Source organism: Dermacentor silvarum, chromosome 7 (genome assembly GCF_013339745.2).
Source record: "Dermacentor silvarum isolate Dsil-2018 chromosome 7, BIME_Dsil_1.4, whole genome shotgun sequence".
Taxonomy (NCBI): Eukaryota; Metazoa; Arthropoda; class Arachnida; order Ixodida; family Ixodidae; genus Dermacentor; species Dermacentor silvarum.
This window is the reverse complement of record NC_051160.1, coordinates 60,302,270-60,321,336: the sequence shown is the minus strand read 5'-3', so window position 1 is coordinate 60,321,336 and position 19,067 is coordinate 60,302,270. Positions and strand designations below refer to the sequence as shown.

The window sequence follows — 19,067 nt, the reverse complement described above, 5'->3', positions numbered from 1 at the left end:
GTCGTGGTGTGATCTTAAATATGCGTAAAACACGGGACGACGCGCCCACGCGAAGCGACGGCAGCGCTCTCAAGCGAGCTCAGCGGGAAGATTGTTTGGTAGAGCATAGCCTCCGAGATTTGCACGCACGATCTCGGAGTCCATCAGAAGGAAGCCTTGCCTCTAGCACCCCCCCCCCCCCCCCCCCCTGCACAGGGTGTCGCGTTTGGTCTGACCATGACGATGCAAAATGCTAGCCAATATTTTGTTGACCTCTGGTGCTTGTTCAGCGGCGTAGCCAGAAAGGGGGCGTACACCATACACGTGCACCCGCTTGCGCACCTCCCCCCCCCCCCCCCCCGCCCCCTCTGATTGTCCTTGCTATTGCGTGTGATCACGGAGGCAAGCGCGGGAGCTTCTGCAATGCTTCTACAGGTGGGAGGGGTGTCACGTCCAATTAACGGCGTCCAGAGGGCGTTGTGGCATGCGTCAGAGGGCTTAATCAAAACGTCGTGGATGTCGAATACGTCGTCTCGCAAAGGCATTCCCTTGACTTGACAAACCACCCACTCCCCCCCCCCTCCTCCCCTCACCTGCCTTTGCAAGGTGGCAGCTGCACCTGCAGCAGCAGCGGCAGTAACTCAGCGGGATGCCAGACGTAGCATCCTTTGCGCCATTTCGGAGTACACGCGCGTGGTTACCTAGTCACGTGGTACGTCCTTTTTTTTTTTTTTTTCGTATTGCGGGATTTCTTTCAAACGCAGAAAAACGATCCATGATATAGATACGCTCCGCAAACTTTTGAAATATGTCTTCGAAGGCGCTCAGGCACCTAGTGTCAACACATTTCCTTTTTCTACGCGCAATAACATCGTGTGAATGGCTGGTCTTGTTCGTTCTTGCTTTGCGGCTTGCCCTGTTTTACTCGGTCTCACACGTGACTGCTCTGTAATCTGTGACCCCGCTTGTGACTTGAATGTAGTATTCTCAGAATTGGCGGAGTTTTCGCACTTGTATTAGAATGTGTTTGGCGTTCTTAACGTGCGGGTAAAATCACCGCCAGGAATGCGTATTTATCACTTGTATTCGCTGCGTATTTCACCCACCAGGTAAACGACCTTAGTGTCAACAGTACCTATAAGGCTTATCACTCATTTAGATAGCCGCTAACATGTTACAATTTGTTTCATCCGCATGGGAGAATTCGCTTCATACAGCGTGTTCCAACTATCATGCACCAATATTTAAAACATGCACATGCCACGTAGCTGGACAAAACCAAGGTAATGTTGTTTGCCGTTGCTTGGAGATACTCAATTTTTATTGCATTTCGTCTAATTAGGTGATTAGTCTTAATCAACTTCTCCAATCTTATAATTAGATGAAAAGTGGCAATGAGAAAGTTGAATAGCAACATGAAAAACTCCTGATACAGTTTTAGTGTTGCTCAATATGTGCAACATAAACGTGGTTCTCCGAGCGGGAAAAAAGCCCGCGTATGAAGCTCAATGTGGCCTCGAGCAGCCAGTTGCGAGAACATGCCGTACTGTTGCGGCGGGCGCTACTAAATATACATCCTTCTATTACGCGCTGCCCAAGAGTAGGTTGCCTAGAGTAGTTACATTTGGTAAGTACTTAGTCGGTTTCCTTATTTATTTTTCTTTTTTTTCACGCGGTGTGTCACTCGTCGTACCGATGTACCATGGTAGAAATTTGCTTGCCGAAAATACCCTCCCTGCTTAGCTCGTCCGCGATGCTTCTCTCTATCTCAACGGGGGCTTTTGACGAAGGCTAGCTGGTACATATCTGGGTCGGAGACGGTGCGAAATGCCGGGACTCGGCACCAAGCAAGAATTCGAACGACCAAGCGCTGGCCTGAAACTAACGTTTATTCGTGCTTTTAGTCCAGTGCTTTAGGCCGACGTTTAGTACAGTTGATAAATGGCCTGGAAAGAGGAGCACAATGTGATTACATATGATTTCATATTAGGTGCCACTAACCTAGCCATGCACGTGGATAAACAAATCAGTATTAAAGGAGTGCTTCCCCCCCTCCCCTTCTAAGCCAAGCTTTACAGACTCACAAGTTTCGGTGGTGGTGGTGTCACGCTGAAAAGTGGGCTGATCCTGGTGACAGTGCAGAAAGGAGGGTCCAAGCTCAATGGCACGTACCAGAAACAAAAAAGGAAAGAGAAAGAAAGACAGAAATGGGGGAGAAAAATAGAAAGTCAGCAGCCCTTCCCTGTCGAGAAAATGGGGGTAAGCGATGCTTGTCGTGTGTACTCGACCTACTACTTTTGTTTCCCTTTCGTGCAACTTTTGTTTCGCTCGATGCATACATTTAGTAAACGGTTATCTTTCATTAACGTGACATGTCGTGAACCTTACGTTACCCTGGAGTAAGGTCAGATTCAAACACACGCTTCGCTTACCCCCATTTTTTCGAGAGGGGAAGGACTGGTGATTTTTTTTTATTTTGTGTCTTGTATGTGCTCCGTATATTCCGCATGTTCTCTGATTAACATACTTTCTGAGAATTGCTGTCACTCATAACCAGAGGGCATTCGCATTGCTTGCAGTACAATGCCAGGTTGCTGCGGCGTGACCATTTTTAAGTTTTCCTGAAGTAAAAACAAACAAAAAAACCTATGGCACATAGCATAATTCTTGCCCTTGAGCGTGGATTATTCGTAGAGCTGGACATTATTGGCACGCGAAATCGACACATATTTAACTAATTAACAAACATGCACTAATTTATAAATTACTTTATGGCGCATTCTCGTATTGCAATATATTGCAATTGTAGCTAGTCAGTTTGAAAGACGACACGTGTCCACTTGAAATGAATCTCCAGGATGACACCAGTTTCGAGATATTATTTCCCAAAGTGTGGGACGAAGTACTTAGGCATTCCAGTTACTTCTGTACTTGAGTTCATAAGAGAGCTTTGTTAAAAAGTATGTGTAACAGTGGATTTTAACGGCATGTTTGATGGCGCATATCTCCAAACTGGCATAATTTTGGATATTCATTCGAAGTGAATACGCCTTGGAAACTCGCCGGCTATAATTCGTAAACGGCTTATATGCGCTGTAAACTAATTAATCAGGGAGTTAATTAACTTCGTTTTTAATTGGGTGTGTGGTTCCATTTCTCGTGCAAGTAATGTCCTCCTCTCTGAATAATCCAGCTCAAGAACTAGAATTACGTTCTCCGCAACAGGCGATCTCTAAAAATTTCGGAAAACATAAAAATGACCATCCCGTGTACTCCAGTTTTCAGATTAGTAGTGACGCGATTCTTACCTTTGTTTTCTTTTCTTTCTTGCTCTTTCTCGACGCAGCGCATACTTCACTCCCGAGGCATCGGAAGGAACACCACGGACCGTCACCACGACCAGGAGACGCAGAACCCCGAGCCCGTCCGCCCGTCAAGCCCGGTCATCGACATGGACCCTTTGCCCCCGGATGCGAACTGCTCTCCCGATCGCGATTTCTGCGGCCAGAGTGCCCGTGGAAGCGCCGACCATGGATACCCCGAGCCGCCCGAACAGCCACTAGATTTCTCCCTCAAAAGCGCAGCCACGTCCACATGTTCCTCGCCGTTGTCGTCCGAAGACGACCGGAGGCCGTCCCCGGACGACCGCTTCCCTCTCGGCGTCGTCTCCCCTCTCCTACACGCGTCGAACCCGATGCAGTCCCCGGAGTTCCACCAGCGTAATCCGTTGCTGGTGATCCCTCGCACGACGACGTCGACCAACAGGTCCGCCTCGACGTCACCGCCCGGCACGTTCCAGAACGGATACGCCAACCCCTACGGCGGCCCGACGTCTCTGCCGTCTCCTACGGCGAGCAACCTGTCCTCGGGCTCCCCGGCGCCGCCGCCTCTCGTCAGGCCACCACCGCAGCAGCCGGCGTTCCCTTCCCTGCAGCTGCCGCCGCCGGCGGTTGCCACGTCTACTAGCCCGCCGCCGCCGCCGAGTGCGTCATCAACGACGGGCAAGTACGTGCGGCCTTTCAAGGCGTACCAGAGAGGGGAGCGACTCGGCATGGGCCTGTACAGCGTCTCCAACCCGTTCCTGCCCGCGGCCCCGGCCGCTCCGGCGGGCTTCCACCTCGCCGACCCGGTGGCCGAAGCGGGGTTCGCGGCGTTCCGCGAGACTTGGCTGCGGACCGGATTCGGGAACGGACGCCAGGAACACCACAGGAGGTCCAGGACGACGGGTTCGGCCTCTGCCGCCGCCGGCTCCGCGGGCCAGATAGCCACGACGTCGCCTTCGCCAATGAGCAACGGCGCCGCGACGTGCCCCGCGGGAAGCGGTGACGACGACGGCGACCAGACGTCGCCGGAGAACAGCAACTCGTCCATTTTGACCGTCACTAATGGCGACGCGTCCACCAACGGCGTCGTCACCACCAACGGCGACGCTACTACGAACGGAGCCCTCACCTCCACCAACGGAGTCGCCGCCGCCTCAAACGGTGGCTCCCCGAACGGTGGTGGCGCCTCTACCTCCAACGGCGGCGGTCCCATCCGCAACGGTCGACGACGCTCTCGCCTCCCCGAAACCGAGAAGGACAGCGCGTACTGGGAACGGCGACGCAAGAACAACGAGGCCGCCAAGAGGTCCCGGGACGCCCGCAGGGCCAAGGAGGACGAGATCGCCATCCGGGCCGCCTTCCTGGAACAGGAGAACTCGAGGCTCGTCTACGAGGTCGCCAAGCTGCGCGCCGAGCTCAACCTTCTGCGGCAAGCCATGTACGCGAACCTGGTCTCGCAGCATCACCAGCAGCAGTGATTCCCGGCCGCACACCTTTACGGCACCGTAAGACTTCCGGCCTGTGGTGGCCGAAGGAGATCGGAGCAGGTCAACTCCTGCGGTACGCGATGGTAGAGGAGGCACCTTGGACGACACACGAAAGAAGCCGTGCCTTAGGACACAGACGCTCTGGACTTTGGGGTCCGTTAGGACGCGGTGTTTACTGTTCACCTGTGAGTGTGTGTCGTGCTAGCTGACGTCACTGCCGACTAAATACGTGCAGCGATAGTCTTTTACACTGCGAGGACTTCGTCTCATCAGCGCAGAGACTGCTATTGCGAGCGCATCACAAAGACTCGAACGAGTGCGATGACTGCCACGGGACTTGCTGGACTGCTATAGGCTATAAGGACTTCGCGCTGACACGAAGCTACCGAACATTGTGCATCCGTCCCGGGCCAGTGGTCATCATTGCTAATGTTCATTTCTCTCATTGTCATTTTTAATTGCCTCTCACTGACTATACGCACTGATCACGCTTTTATAAAGACGAGTGTGTTAAGTCTTTACCAAAATGTCTTCACGTATTTTCCGCTTTTGCGACTGTCGCCATGGTAACAGTATACATGGCACTTGAGCAAGTACTTACCGTTGTACCGCTTTGCATGGAGCCCCTTTTAGGAACTTCGTAACATGGGTCGTCAAAAAAAAAAAAAAAAGAAAAAAAAAGAAAGACCTGCCGCCACAGTCGAACGCCTTTATAACGAAGTGCTTGGAGCCTCCGAAATTCGTTATACAGGTCAGTTCGGTGTAAAGTTCGCGCATCGCGCAGCTCACAAACCGCGACAGAATTACTCCTACGTTATACATCTGATTTCGTTGTGTACAGGAATGTCACGGCTTGTGCGCAAATTTTATTGCTATTAATCTCGGGCTCTGTTTATGCGACAATGGTGCACAACCTTCAACGAAACTTTCACATAGCCCGAAAAGCACACTTCTAGCACGACCTAAGTTCGAGGCTATACCGCCTTTATGTTAATGTTCGCATTGGAGCCCTTTCCCCGGGAATCCATTGCATATTATATACCTGCATCGTTCAGCCGCTGGGAATAGCCAACACCTCCTTTGCGAGTGCAATAGCAGTCGGCGTCAAAAGTTTGCAAGATGCATTTTGCGTGACAAGATCAAATTAACTAGTAAATACTAAAACACTGTCGGCCTTGTACAAGAGTGAAGCCTCAATTTCAGGTTGCGTGCCCCTGATTATTCGGCTTTCAATATCCCACGGTGCGAAATAATTTGACGCCGACTGTCTCAATATCAACATGATCACTTAGTTAGCCTTTTTTTTTTATTCTTTTACGGCTGTGAACGAGCGCAATGGCGTGACGAAGTATCGTTCGCTCTACGAATATAAAATAAGCTGCAAGGGATATACCACGTGGTAACTTGTTGATTGGCAAGCCAAGCTCTGTTCGCTGAAAAGTCTGGCTCTGCTATTCTCGATCAAGGCAGCCTCGTCCAGCCACTATTAGCGCTACAGTTGGTCGATTCGGTGGAGCACTTGTTTATCATCGACTGGCCATGTACATGTCAAAATATACTATATTGCGGGCAATAGACGTTAGCTATTATATTTTGGTAGCACTTTTGGAGATCGCGTAAGACATTAACGCGACCAATTGAAGAGCTATACAGGAAGGCTCTGAAACGACTACCGATTGAGAAATGGGCCGGTGTTCTGTAGTGATTCGAGAAATCGTTTTTATCGGCAACCACTGCACCAAATTGGTTGAGGTTTGTTTTACTTAAAAGAAAATAGGTAAATGCACTTCCAGCAGTTATTTTTTTTTTCATTTACGCTGTGAATTTTTTTTAAGATTGTCTAAAGTCGTAAATTTTCCGGAAATGAAACTGTGAAGTGTACAACTCGGTCACGCATCAACGAAAAACGATATCGCAATTCTGTAAATTGCTGTTAATAGTCCATCTAAAGCGGGAGAAAGTTGTGTATTATACACCATATTCTGCGATTTACCGTTATTATGCGAGCGTGACTTTCGCAACACCCTTGTAAATATTTTTAAAGTTCAAGTCAGCTGTAAATTTATAAATCAAATTTGTCCGCATTAAATGCTCTAACGGGTGCAGTTGACAGATCGGCGATATCTGTCTTTAATGTAGAGGGACTAATTTGTAAAAAAAAAATAAAACTAAAATAAACTCGAAGTTCACAACTTACAATTGTTTAAAACACGTTTGTAAAAAAAAAAAAAAGATGCAGGTCATAAGTGGAAATTTTGTTTCCACAATTCACTGCAATTTAACTTTCTCTCCCAATGCAACATTTATCGAAATCATCCTAGGCGTTGTTATCACGGAGGAGCATGTCTGAGTTTTACACGTATTTGAATAAGCTGCGTCGGAGTTGGACCCGCGGCCTAAGGTTTCCCCTTAATGCTTAACTCGTAATGCAGCTCGATTACTTGTCTCTTAGTAACACTCGGTCACAACGCTATGCCACTCAATGACGTCCGTATCAGAGCCGGCACATTCGTACATTTCCTATGAAGTGCCGAACGCTTAACGTATACGTCCATACTCCTTTGAGCAGGGTAGCAAACCGGACGCTCTTCTGGTTGACCTCCCTGCCTTTCCTCACCTGGTTCTCTCTCTTCACTGGAACCTCATTTTTTTTATGTACAGGGCTGTGCGGTTGCCCTGCACACCCGCGAGACCCGGTTAGTTCAAGCGTGGGGTATAGCACGATCGAATTGCGCATGCGCGACTTGCATCGTGTTCGACTGCGCATGCTCGGACGGGGCGGTAACGCCATATGGTTCGCGGTCATTGTTTTGAGACCAATTACAGTACTCTACTATGGCCGACTTCCTGCGTGGTGCCTTTAAGAAAACGCCCAGAAATAGAAAAAAAAAACGGAAAAACCGTAACATCTCGCAGATGGGGAGCAGGGTGCGTAACGCTGTTAATGCTGGTTTAAACGAGCTTGCACTATGGCGGTGATAGCTGCTTGAGTAACCACCTGGGTGACAAGCTGTGGAGTACATCTAGTCCTTTTTTTTATCTAATTCTCGTAATGTATTGCGTACTTCACGTAGAAATATTTGCGCCTCAATTCCATACTATAGACATTCTATAGAGCACATTACATATATACTTGTGCCTCGGAGACACGCGTGTACTGCGCTGTGCACTCAAGGACGTCCACTGTGCACCGGTGTTTGTCATCAGTTTCGCATAGTGGGAAGGGGTGGCCGTTTTGATAACTCGGAAGGTGCTCAGACTGGATAGAAAAACGAAATTACTCAACAGAGACAGAGGGCAAACTGCACTCGGCACTTGTATATATAGTATGTGTACTTGCGGTCAGTGTATGTGCCGGCAGGTGGCTGCGTTGACCGAGGCACGATGTTAAAACAGACATCCACGTTAATTCGGGAGAAACGTCTCGTCTGTGCCGTGTGAACGAAAAATCGCGCTATATGTATTGTGTTGTCTTTTTTTTTGTTCCTTTTGTGTGTGTTTGTTTGTGTGTGTGTTTGTGTCGTCATCGCGTACCAGAATCCCTCCAGTGATCGAGCTTACCTCACTCTGTGTACAGCTTTGTATTTATTGTGCTCGTCTAACGGTAATTTATGTTCCTAATTTGTAAGTTAATTTTGTCACTGTATGTGTGTTTGTGCACGTTTCATGTCTTTGTCTTCGTTGCCCTCCCCATCTCCACGTCCGTATTCTTTTGTTTGTGTTTGTGTGTGTTGACCAAAAATGTGAGTGGCCAGCAATAAAAGAATTATGAGCGAAAGTTGGTCCGTTCGTTTGTTCATGGGAGCAAAAATAGAGATAGTATAGCGCTTCCGCGATAGCAATAGATATAGCTCTAAAACTGGTATAGCAAGGAAGTATGCTATACTGCGTCGAAGAATTTGGCGATATTTCGCGAGGCTACGTTGTGGACGACGGAGCACGATAACTCACTACTGCAATGAGTGACCGCGTTTCACCGGCGTGCTAATAATCAATGTATTCCTGTAGCTCATTTGTTTTTCGAGTGTTCTAAAACACCATTCGAAAGCTTAAAACTCAATACAGCTCCGCTGTCTCCCGTCGTTATAGATCTCAGCGCCGCACTTTAAGAGAAACTAGAAAGAGAGTAGCTGGGCTGTATTACCCTTATAGAAGTATAGAAAGAAAACCACCGTTTCTCTCAGGAATAAACCATTTGTTGTGATGGCATTGTCCGCATTACCGATCTATAATACGTGAATATCTTGGGAAATATCGACGCAGATTCCACAGCTACTTTGGCTCTCCACAAGAAAAGTAGAACATTAGCTATCAAGAAAGGGGTCAGGCGAGGAGACACGATCTCTCCAATGCTATTAATACATGCTTAGAAATATTCAAGCCATATTTTACTGGGAAGGCTTAGGAGTGAGGTTCAACGGCGAGTATCTCGACAACATTCGCACGGCAGATGGCATTGTCCTGTTCAGCTACCCTGGGGATGAATTGCAACAAGTTATTGAGAACTTTTGCAGGATTACGTTAATCTAGGTCAATTACTCACAGGGGACCCTGATCATGAGAAGGAAATTTACGGAAGAATAAAATTGGGGTTGGAATGCATACGGCAGGCAGTGCCGAATCCTGACTGGGAGCTTACCACTGTCGCTGGAAAGAAAAGTGTACAATTACTGCATTCTACCGGTGCTAACATATGGGGCAGAAACTTGGAGGTTACCAAAGAACCTCCAGAAGAAATTAAGGACCGCGCAAAAAATGATGCAACGACAATTGTTAGGCGTAACGTTAAGAGACAAGAAGAGAGTGCTGTGGATCAGAGAACAAACGGCGATAGCCGAAATTCCAGTTAATTACGAGTATTTGCGAGAAAAATTATGCGGATCCCATGCACGCACTGTGGGAATTGACATGCGAGAAACTTTCTGTGCTGTTTGCTTTGATTGACTATAATTAGCGGTGATGTTGACGGCGAATGGTGAATTAAGCGTTTAATGCAGTACGAGAGTGGTGAGCTGTTTGCTAAATGCTAGCCAGTCTTTTGCTGGCTTCTGGTACTTGTTCGGCGGCGTAACCAGAAGTGGGAGTACACCGCACACGTGCACCCGCTCCATTTCATCTCCATTGACGTCATACGGAACCTCACGGCAACGGCGACGGCGACGGCAGAAATCTGCTTTGGAGTGTCCATATAATTGCTATCGCAATAAAAATTAACTCCTCTCCCTTGGTGATTATCTAATTGCTCTCGAGCACCAATTGTAGCTCACAGCTCTGATTCTTTCATGGATGACTTCGCCAAAATGATTGCTCCTGACCTCACCTCTGCTCAGGCCAAGGACCTCCGTCTCGTGCTCGAATCGTACAGTGACATCTTTGATTTTGGCAACCGCCCTTTCGGCCAAACATCTGTTGTTCACCGTATAACCACTGGAGACATGAATCCTATTCGCAACTCAAATGAACTGCAGGGGCGCTGCAAAAACTGGCCGCGTCTGGCTACACTGTGCAACATGGCGGTTATGCGGAGGTCCCCGCGTCGCCGAAACCGCTGAGTTTGATGTACAGTACACTGTAGTTTGATGATTTTCGTGCAGTGATACCAGTTTGCGCTGTTTTGTGGAAGGAAAGGCGAGTAGCTTACGCCGACCAAATAATTTTAGCCGATCTGAGAGAGGCACAGTGGGTAATGAGGCTGAAGTCGTCGTACGGTGTATGCAAACATCTGACGTGACAGCGGACCCGCGCGAGATTCTGATGAAAATCACCAATGTATTCTTGAACCCATTGGTCGTGGAACCGAAGTACTCGTGCCCTGTTGGATGGTCGGAAAAGTACAAGCACGTTTCTGCTGCTTTGAATCACTGTTAAGACGCGGATAGATAGTCCGGTGTTTCGAGCGTGCGAGACGGCGGTCGGCGAAGTTGGATACGTCACGCTGGCCTCACCAGGATTGCCGAAATATTACAACCTGCTCAGTTTGGTACGTTTAACATGGCCCGCAGCAGCGCACCGACTTGCTCGATCAGCTGTTGCCGCTGTACATGCCGATAAATGCGCAGCCGGCGCGCACTTTCTCATTGTTGTTGCCTTAACACATTTTCGTTCGGCGAAGGCGCAAGCTCTGCGCGCTCTTTTCAGTCCAGAGAGCAAGCGAACCTAAAATCAAGCTTTGCACTTTGTCGCGAGCATGCACTACGAATCTGTGGCGAACATTTCTCGCTACTTTTGCGTTCCTGTTATCTATTTTACATTCAAGATTTGCGCAACGTGACCGTTGCTTCGCTTAGCTGTAGTTATTCCAGTAGTTGGCGCATTGTTTCTCTCGTAGAGAACAATACGATAAATAAGAAACCGAAAGATCTGCTTACTACAATAAAAACACAGTTGCACACCATGTACATGTATGGCTTGTGCTGCGTGGCCTGACCTTGATTACTCCCCGCTGTCTACGAACATGTCGCTTATGCATGGCTGCTGTGTAAACAAATGAAATAAAACAAATGTTTCTGTGTAAATTAATGTTAACTGAGCTATTGCATTATGAATCTAATTAATTTTCATGTTAATCTATAATTTACGTATCCTGCACTTTAAGTGGCCAGAACTGTGTTCGCCTCTGAACTGCCAATTTCCTTCAGACACTGATAAGAGATACAATTGCTTTGATAATTACGCATTTTCAAATGAGCACCTACTAATTTGCACTATAGTTACACGGGTAGCGTGTCCAGGTCGCAAGGAAGGCGTACCGCTATGCCACCCATAGTTATTTTGCATGCTGGCGCGTACATGTTGTGCTTACATAGAACGATTTACCGACGTTATCCGGGACTATACCTGAAACTCCGATGTAACGATCAATTTTCGCTGATGTACCATACTCGGTAGTTCCACGTTGTGCGCCGCATGTATCCGATATAACAGCTTTAATGAAGGAAAGCTTGAGTACCGTGGCGACATTTGCATCATAAACTGCATTACCACGCCGGCTATCACATGAAGCTGCTTGTTGCAGCACGCATACGCTGAACGTTATCACGATGGCAGTAACAACCTCAACGCAAACTTCGCTGTAGCGCTTTAGTGCAAACATAGTACAAGCAACAGTATCGCGTTCTCTTCACACAAACAACAAACCGACCCTCGCCTGAAAAAAAAAAAAAAATGAAAGCTTTCTCGGAGCAAGATGTTGAGAACATAACAATTGCCGTTGTCGCAGCTTATGATAAGATTCGCAATCCATGTGGCTCTTCGACGCCGCAAAACTGCAAAACGCAGCATAATTCCACGGCTGTGCGGAGTTTCGTTGATGGTGACGCGCACCCGCTCGCAGTGCGAAGGCTACGGACGGAGCGTCTGCTCCGACGCTCCGACCTCCGTACGAGGTTTCCGGCGCTCGCCGCTAGGTGTCGCATGAATGACTGGAGTCGCGATTCGGCATCATCATCATCATCATCATCATCGCGAATTCGTCGGCGTCCCTATCGTGTATCACATGCTGAACGTAGAGTAATCCAATCAGAAGTGGACAAAATGTTCCGCAAAAGGGTCGTCGAACCATCAGCCAGTCCTTGGGCTTCGCCAGTCGTCCTCGTGAAGAAAAAGGATGGTACCTGGCGTTTTTGCGTCGACTATCGCCATTTAAACAAGATCACGCGAAAGGACGTCTACCCATTGCCACGCATCGGTGACGCCTTGGACTGCTTGCACGGAGCTACATACTACTCGTCCATTGATCTTCGATCCGGCTACTGGCAGATTTCTGTTGATGAAATGGACCGCGAGAAGATTGCCTTCATAACACCTGATGGTTTATATCAGTTCAAAGTAATGCCCTTTGGCATATGCAATGCTCCTGGGTCATTTGAACGGATGGACTCTGTTCTGCGAGGCTACAAATGGACCACCTGTCTTTGTTATCTTGACGACGTTATTGTTTTTATTGCGATAGCAATTATATGGACACTCAAAAGCAGATTTCTGCCGTCGGCGTCGCCGTCGCCGTGAGGTTCCGTATGACGTCAATGGAGATGAAATCGTCGCCGCGCGCCGAACGCTGTATGTGCGAGTGAAAGAGCGCGAGGGGCGCGTCTTTCACGGGGAGTGAACGCACGGCGGAGAACAAACGCGCGTTCTGCGCCGTGCTCGCTTAAGGGCTGCAAAGTAGGCGTCTCTTTCCTCCTTTACAATCACCATATATGTAGAGCAAACGCGCCTTCTTCCGACGCGCGAGAGGGCGTGGGGGAGGGGGGGGGAGGGATAGGGAAGGGAGGCGACGTTTAGCTGCGGCACCAAGTGCCTATTTATATCAGAGGCTCCGGCAACAGTCACCAACGCCGCACGCATTTTGAGCGAACGCGGGCTAAACGCCGACGGCGTCGACAACAGTTCTGCGTGTTGCCGGTGCTGCTGCATGTCCAAGTTTATACAGCTTATAAAGCTAATATCATTACTCTACAAATTTGCTATCGCAATTGATGCTTCGCCTTTCAGGTGAAACTGCGACAACTTTTTTCTCCCACGTTCAGCAGCCACCTTACGCATCTCGCTACAATTCTTGCAGTCTTCCGAAAAGCCGGCCTTCAGCTGAACTCTACGAAATGTCAATTCGGGCGCCGTCACCGACGGCCCGTGCCACATGTTCGTGCTGCACGACGGCATCCTCTACCAACGCAATATCAACCCTGAGGGCCCTGAGTTTCTCCTTGTCCTTCCTCGTCATCTACGATCCGATCGCTCTCGAACAACTTCACGATGCACCAACCGCAGGACACCGTGAAGTTTTGCGCACATACGGCCGCGTACGACGCCGGTTCTTCTGGCCGGGACTCTACCGCGCTGTGCGTCGTTATGTCGCAACTTGAGAAATTGTGTCAGCGCCGAAAAAAACCTCCCCTGCCACCTGTCGGACGACTCCATCCAATTGAAGTTCCCTCTGAACCTTTCTATCGCGTAGGCCTTGACCTGCTTGGCCCTTTTCCGACGACGACTAGAGCGAATAAGTGGATCGCCGTCGCTACCGATTACGCGACACGCTACGCGATAACCAAGGCGTTAATTTGCCGATTAGCTGCGCAACTGACGTCGCAGATTTTCTCATCCATGACGTCATCCTCCACCACGGTGCACCTCGACAGTTACTTACCGACCGCGGCCGCTCGTTCTTGTCTGGAGTTGTTGACGACCTCCTCCGCTCTTGTGCCACAGAGCATAAGCTGTCCACCGCCCACCACCCACAAACGAACGGTCTTACGGAACGTCTCAACCGAGCACTCACAGAGATGATGTCGATGCACGTCTCCAGTGATCATCGCGACTGGGACGCCACGCTGGCCTACGTCACATTCGCGTATAACTCGTCCAGACATGACACCGCAGGATATTCACCCTTCTATCTTTTGTATGGTCGTGACCCTACATTTCCATTTGACACCATCGTATACCTTCTGTGCCACGTGTTACAACCGAGTACGCTCGAGAAGTCATCGATTGCGCTCACATGGCGCGTCAAGTCACCCGATCTCGTCTATTGGCATCGCAGGATATACAAAAAGAGCGGTACGATCGGCGCCATCGCGATGTTAAGTTCGCCCCAGGTGCTTGGGTGCTCGTCTGGTCACCATGTCGTCGTGTCGGTCTCTCCCAGAAGCTTCTCTCTCGCTACACAGGGCCTTATGACGTCCTACGTCAAGTTAAAGACGTCAATTACGAGATCTCGCCGTTACAGTTTGCTCCGTCCTCAAGTCCGACGCCAGTTGACATCGTGCACGTTTCACGGTTGAAGCCATACTTCGCTTGCAGTTCTTCGGCTGACATGCGCCGAGACGGCGCTTCAGCACCCGGGGGTCCTGTTACGGAAGGATAGGAGGAAAGAAAAGAAGAAGATCGAGAGACACTGGCTGCTGCGTGTTGTTGCTGGTCAGCTATCTTGACCACACTAACCCTACTTGTGTATATATTGTAAATGCATCCAGTCTATACTCCCAACATCTCCGTAACAATATAATAAGGAACACCACATATCGAGATGTAAGAGCGGAGTGAGCTGGAAAGAGTAAGCGAAGTCCCACCGCAGACACATTAGAACATTAGAAGAACAAAGGTGAGGACGCCCTTATATACACTTGTGGGAACAAGTTGCACCATCTTACTACACCGCAATGCAGCCCCGCGTGTATAAGCCGATGGGTGCGTAAAATATAGAGGCTACTGAACTTTACACGCGTTTTTTATTTTATTGTTATTTTACAATTATTATTTGCCTGGTTAGACAGCTCACTTGCAGTGTCGTAAGTTAAGTAAAATTTGTAGCTTCTTCCCAAGTGTTGTACGTAAAAAAGAAGCATATTATATATAAAGAATTCCGCACATGACACCAGAATAGACATAAAAATTAACAGCAGTCAAACTTGCGGCAACATATATGGGGTTGCCGACATTTTGGGTTGCCCAAATTTGGCCTACAATGATTAAGACGGTGTTTTCTTAATGAAGTAAGGAAAGTAACAGCGGAGTTTAGTGTGCAGGTAAGACGGCTCTATCTCAATGCTGCTGATAGTTTCAAAATTTGTTCCAAGTGGAGCTGCGCAAGAGCTTGTTGGCTTTCATTAAAATGCGAGCCGTAAAGTAAATATTTATTCGTAAATTACAGAGATTACTTTCGTGAACCAAATTTCATCTTTTCGAATAATTTAGGTCGAGGGTTAGTTAGAATTCTGTTGTCCACCACGCACGATTAAAAAAATTATGTTAACATTACGAAACATAAAATCAAATACCTGGTGTATAGAGATCTGTTATATGCCTAACGGCGTTATTTGTAGCGGTGTTCGAGTACAGAAATTTCCGAATCAAACACAACGATTTGAGAAAAACTACATCCTAGTATAAAATCGAATATTGAATATTTTCCTATTTCTTAACCAAGTGGTACATAAGTTCTGCGTGGACTCCGCATAGTAAAAATGAATTATGAAACAGTGTTCAGCTATCTGGAGCACCATGACAATGACAACAATGAAACAAGGGAACAGTCTGTCACCGGATGCACATAAGTTGCGTGCCTCCCGCGAAAACACCTCGGGAGGAACAAAACCTTCCTCGATGCTGGAGACTTGAGAAGAGACAGCGTATACTCGCCCACCAAGTTAAGCAGAATAAAACTGGGTCGAAGCAACCGTACTCAAGAGTACAAACTTGCGGTCATGGCTGGTTGAGGTGGGCGGAATGGCCATGTATACGCTGACACCTCACCAGCTGCGTTGAACGAGCATTTCAGAGAATTCTGCCAGTCAAGAAAGCAGCCCGAAGTCAGCTTTGTCCAGGCAACTCGCACCAGATCTATCGGCGTAGCCGCAAATGCTTCCGGAACGAGAAGAGAATTGACACCTAGAGCACGCCTGCTTCTCTCCCGAACGCGCCCATTCGTGGGGGCGTTCTGGTCCGTGTCAACTTCGATGCCTCACCGAACTCATGCTCCGGACTCCCGACCGGTTTCGGGGAACGCTCTCCTGAGCGGGTGATTCCGTTTGCTCAAAAAAAAAAAAAAAAAAAAAAAAAAAAAAGAGACCCGGTCTTCTCTTCGTGCGGCTCCGGGATCTAACAGTGCTCTACGCAGTAAACAAGCTTTCAATCGTTCCGGGCTGCACGTGCATTATAACATCCAGGGACGTGAGAAATGCTTTGTGCGGCGTGATTTTGTGCTATCAGGCGTTTCTGTTAACCAGGTTTCTTCGACAAGTGAGCTTTGGAGACCGGCACATGTTGGGTGAAGTGCCTGTCGGCCTTCATTCACGAATGGAGTTGTGCCCTCTCTCGCTGCCAGGGCTGGTTGAGTAACTGGCCCTATTCCTTTATATGCTCGCGGCTCTCACATTCCGATGCACCATTGTCGATGCTTACCCCTGTTTCACCACTACAGTCGCTAGTAGCGGCCAAGGCCATCAGGCATTACGGCGCTACTATTGGAGAGGGGAGGGGGATCGGTCTCGCGGTCTGTTGTTCCCGTAATGACAAGGGAAGAAAATGTTCAGTGTGCCCCGTGACAAGTCTTGTGCTTGGTCGGCCTGTGAAGAGCCGGGCGCCACGTGGACGCGTGTTTTTCGTGTTTTTTTTTTTTTTTTTTTTTTTAACGTGAACCTCCACAATGCTCTTGCCAGCAGGATAGAAGTATTGTGTCGGAGCACATCGGCTGGTGGTAAACTGCGTGATGAAAATTTGGCGACGCTGGTCCTTTTTTTACTTGCGAACGTGAACCACGTGGTGGTCTGTGATGGATTGTCCGATGAAGAATATTGTTTTTTTTTTTTTTTTTGCAGGGAAGTTTTATTTTATTTTATTTACACGATACTGCAGGCCTCATTGGTCCTAGCAGGATGGTCAAAAATAAAACGTAGAATATTCGGAACGCCAAGAAACAGTAGTGCAGTCAATGAAATACAGGGTTGGTCACTAACAGCAGACCGGCAGAATATGGAAAACATGAATAGGACACAATTATACGATGTTGGCAATGGCATTTACAAAATTTTCATGTTGAAACACATCTTCTGGTAATGAATTCCATTCCGTGATTGTTCGCGGGAAATATGAATATTTATATTGGTTTGTCTGAGCAAAGTAGGGGGTTAAGGAGAAATTACGTTTGTGACGGGTTTTCTGTGTAACTGAGGGCGTGACGTAAGAGTCTGGAGAGATTCCCAATTTCCTATGAAGAAGTGAATGCAGAAAGCTTATTCGAGAAATTTTTCGCCTTATGTGGAGGGCCTCAATTTGTTAGCTACCATTAGAGAAGATGGAGGGTCAGTACTTCAAATTTGTTGTACATGAAACGCACGGCACGTCTCTCCACTCTTTCCAGTTCTGAAATGTCTTTTTTTTTGTATGTGGATTCAATACTATTTCTGCATATTCGAGTTTATGCACTTACTGGATGCACAATTATGCACTTACTGGAAACCAACGCTCTTAACCTTAAAAAGAAAACGTGCACGTTTAACAAAGCTTAACAATACACACGCGTGTTACTATAGGCTTTTAACAAATAATCTTGAGGTTTCAGGTTACTCACGAAAAAGTAAGCCTAACTAATTATCACCGAGCTCTTCGCTAAACTAAAGACTAACGCCAAACTTCAGAGCTTCTCAAACGAAAATATAAACAAAGATCACAACTTATAAAAGAAGCAAACACTAAAAAAAAAAAAAAAAAGCACAGCGCTTGTTTCTACGGAACCTTTCATTTTGCCAGGCGTTCCGAGAATCTCACAAAAAAAAAGCAAAAAATGTTTTTGAGCTTAACTCGAGGGGGTCGCGGTATGAAGCTTTTCTATCGAACCAGGTACAACGAAAGGCCTGACAGTCTATCAACTCTTTCCAGATGTCAGTCTCCTGCCCATTTGCGTTCTGGTGAATTGCTTCCATTATGACCTCGTCAGACCGCGTCGCGTCTCAATACAACATTCTCTGGTCCTGCCACCTTGCACACCCTCGGAATGCATGCTGAACCCCGAAAAGATCGACGGAACGACGTTAACGATAATTGCCCTTTGTCCGAGTTCGCGCAGACCATGCTTCTCTGGCTCGTTCTGTCCACTATTTTGTTGTAGCGCAAGCTGAATGACAGCGACAACCGAAAGGCACATTTGACACACACACACACAGCGCTAACTTTCAACGACAGATTTATTTCCAGTTCTCGTCACTATATAGCCCCTCAAAATGTCATACAACACGTGTAAAAGCTCGGTAAACATGAAAAAAAAAAAAAAAAACATGAAACCGCACGCATTGAACGCCGTTGACGCCGACACCGTATTTTCTGCGACATGGGGCCCGATCAAAATTAAGAAAGGCTTGGTTTTCAACGTTCTCCTCAATGCTGCCTAAAACCAAAGTACAGCGAAACACCATCAGAATTGGTGGACGCTTAAGCTTCACATTTAAGGGTGGAACACGATAGCATTGAAAGATCCCTGGCTGCTTATCAGGCTTTTTTTTCTCGTATATTCAAATTACAATCCGACGATATCACGCCTGTGGGTTGCGTCAAGTCGTAATTTATGATTTTTCTGACGGAGTTTACTATGAGAAATTCAATTTTTGTTCACTAACGTCTTGCGCCACGCCCGGGGGCCTGTGTGGTCGGGGTGGTTCGGGATGATGTGGTACGGCATGATTATTTCCGCCCGACGCCGATGCTTAACGCCGACGCCGGATTTGCTGCTACACGGGGCTCTTAACGCTTTCGCGTTAAAATCTCAGGCAGCGAACACAGAGAA

At 47.9% G+C, this 19,067-nt stretch overlaps 1 protein-coding gene across 1 annotated transcript in view; it reads left to right on the top strand.

Annotated features, from left to right (window-relative positions):
- Nucleotides 1–8,775, top strand: part of LOC119458093 (proline-rich protein 36-like) — a 34,900-nt gene extending 26,125 nt beyond the window's left edge. The window contains exon 2 of the mRNA XM_037719909.2: nt 3,326–8,775. Within this exon, the coding sequence (XP_037575837.1) occupies nt 3,326–4,780 (1,455 nt within the window). The 3' untranslated portion in view covers nt 4,781–8,775. The remainder of the gene's footprint in view (nt 1–3,325) is intronic.
- The last annotated feature ends 10,292 nt before the right edge of the window (nt 8,776–19,067 follow it).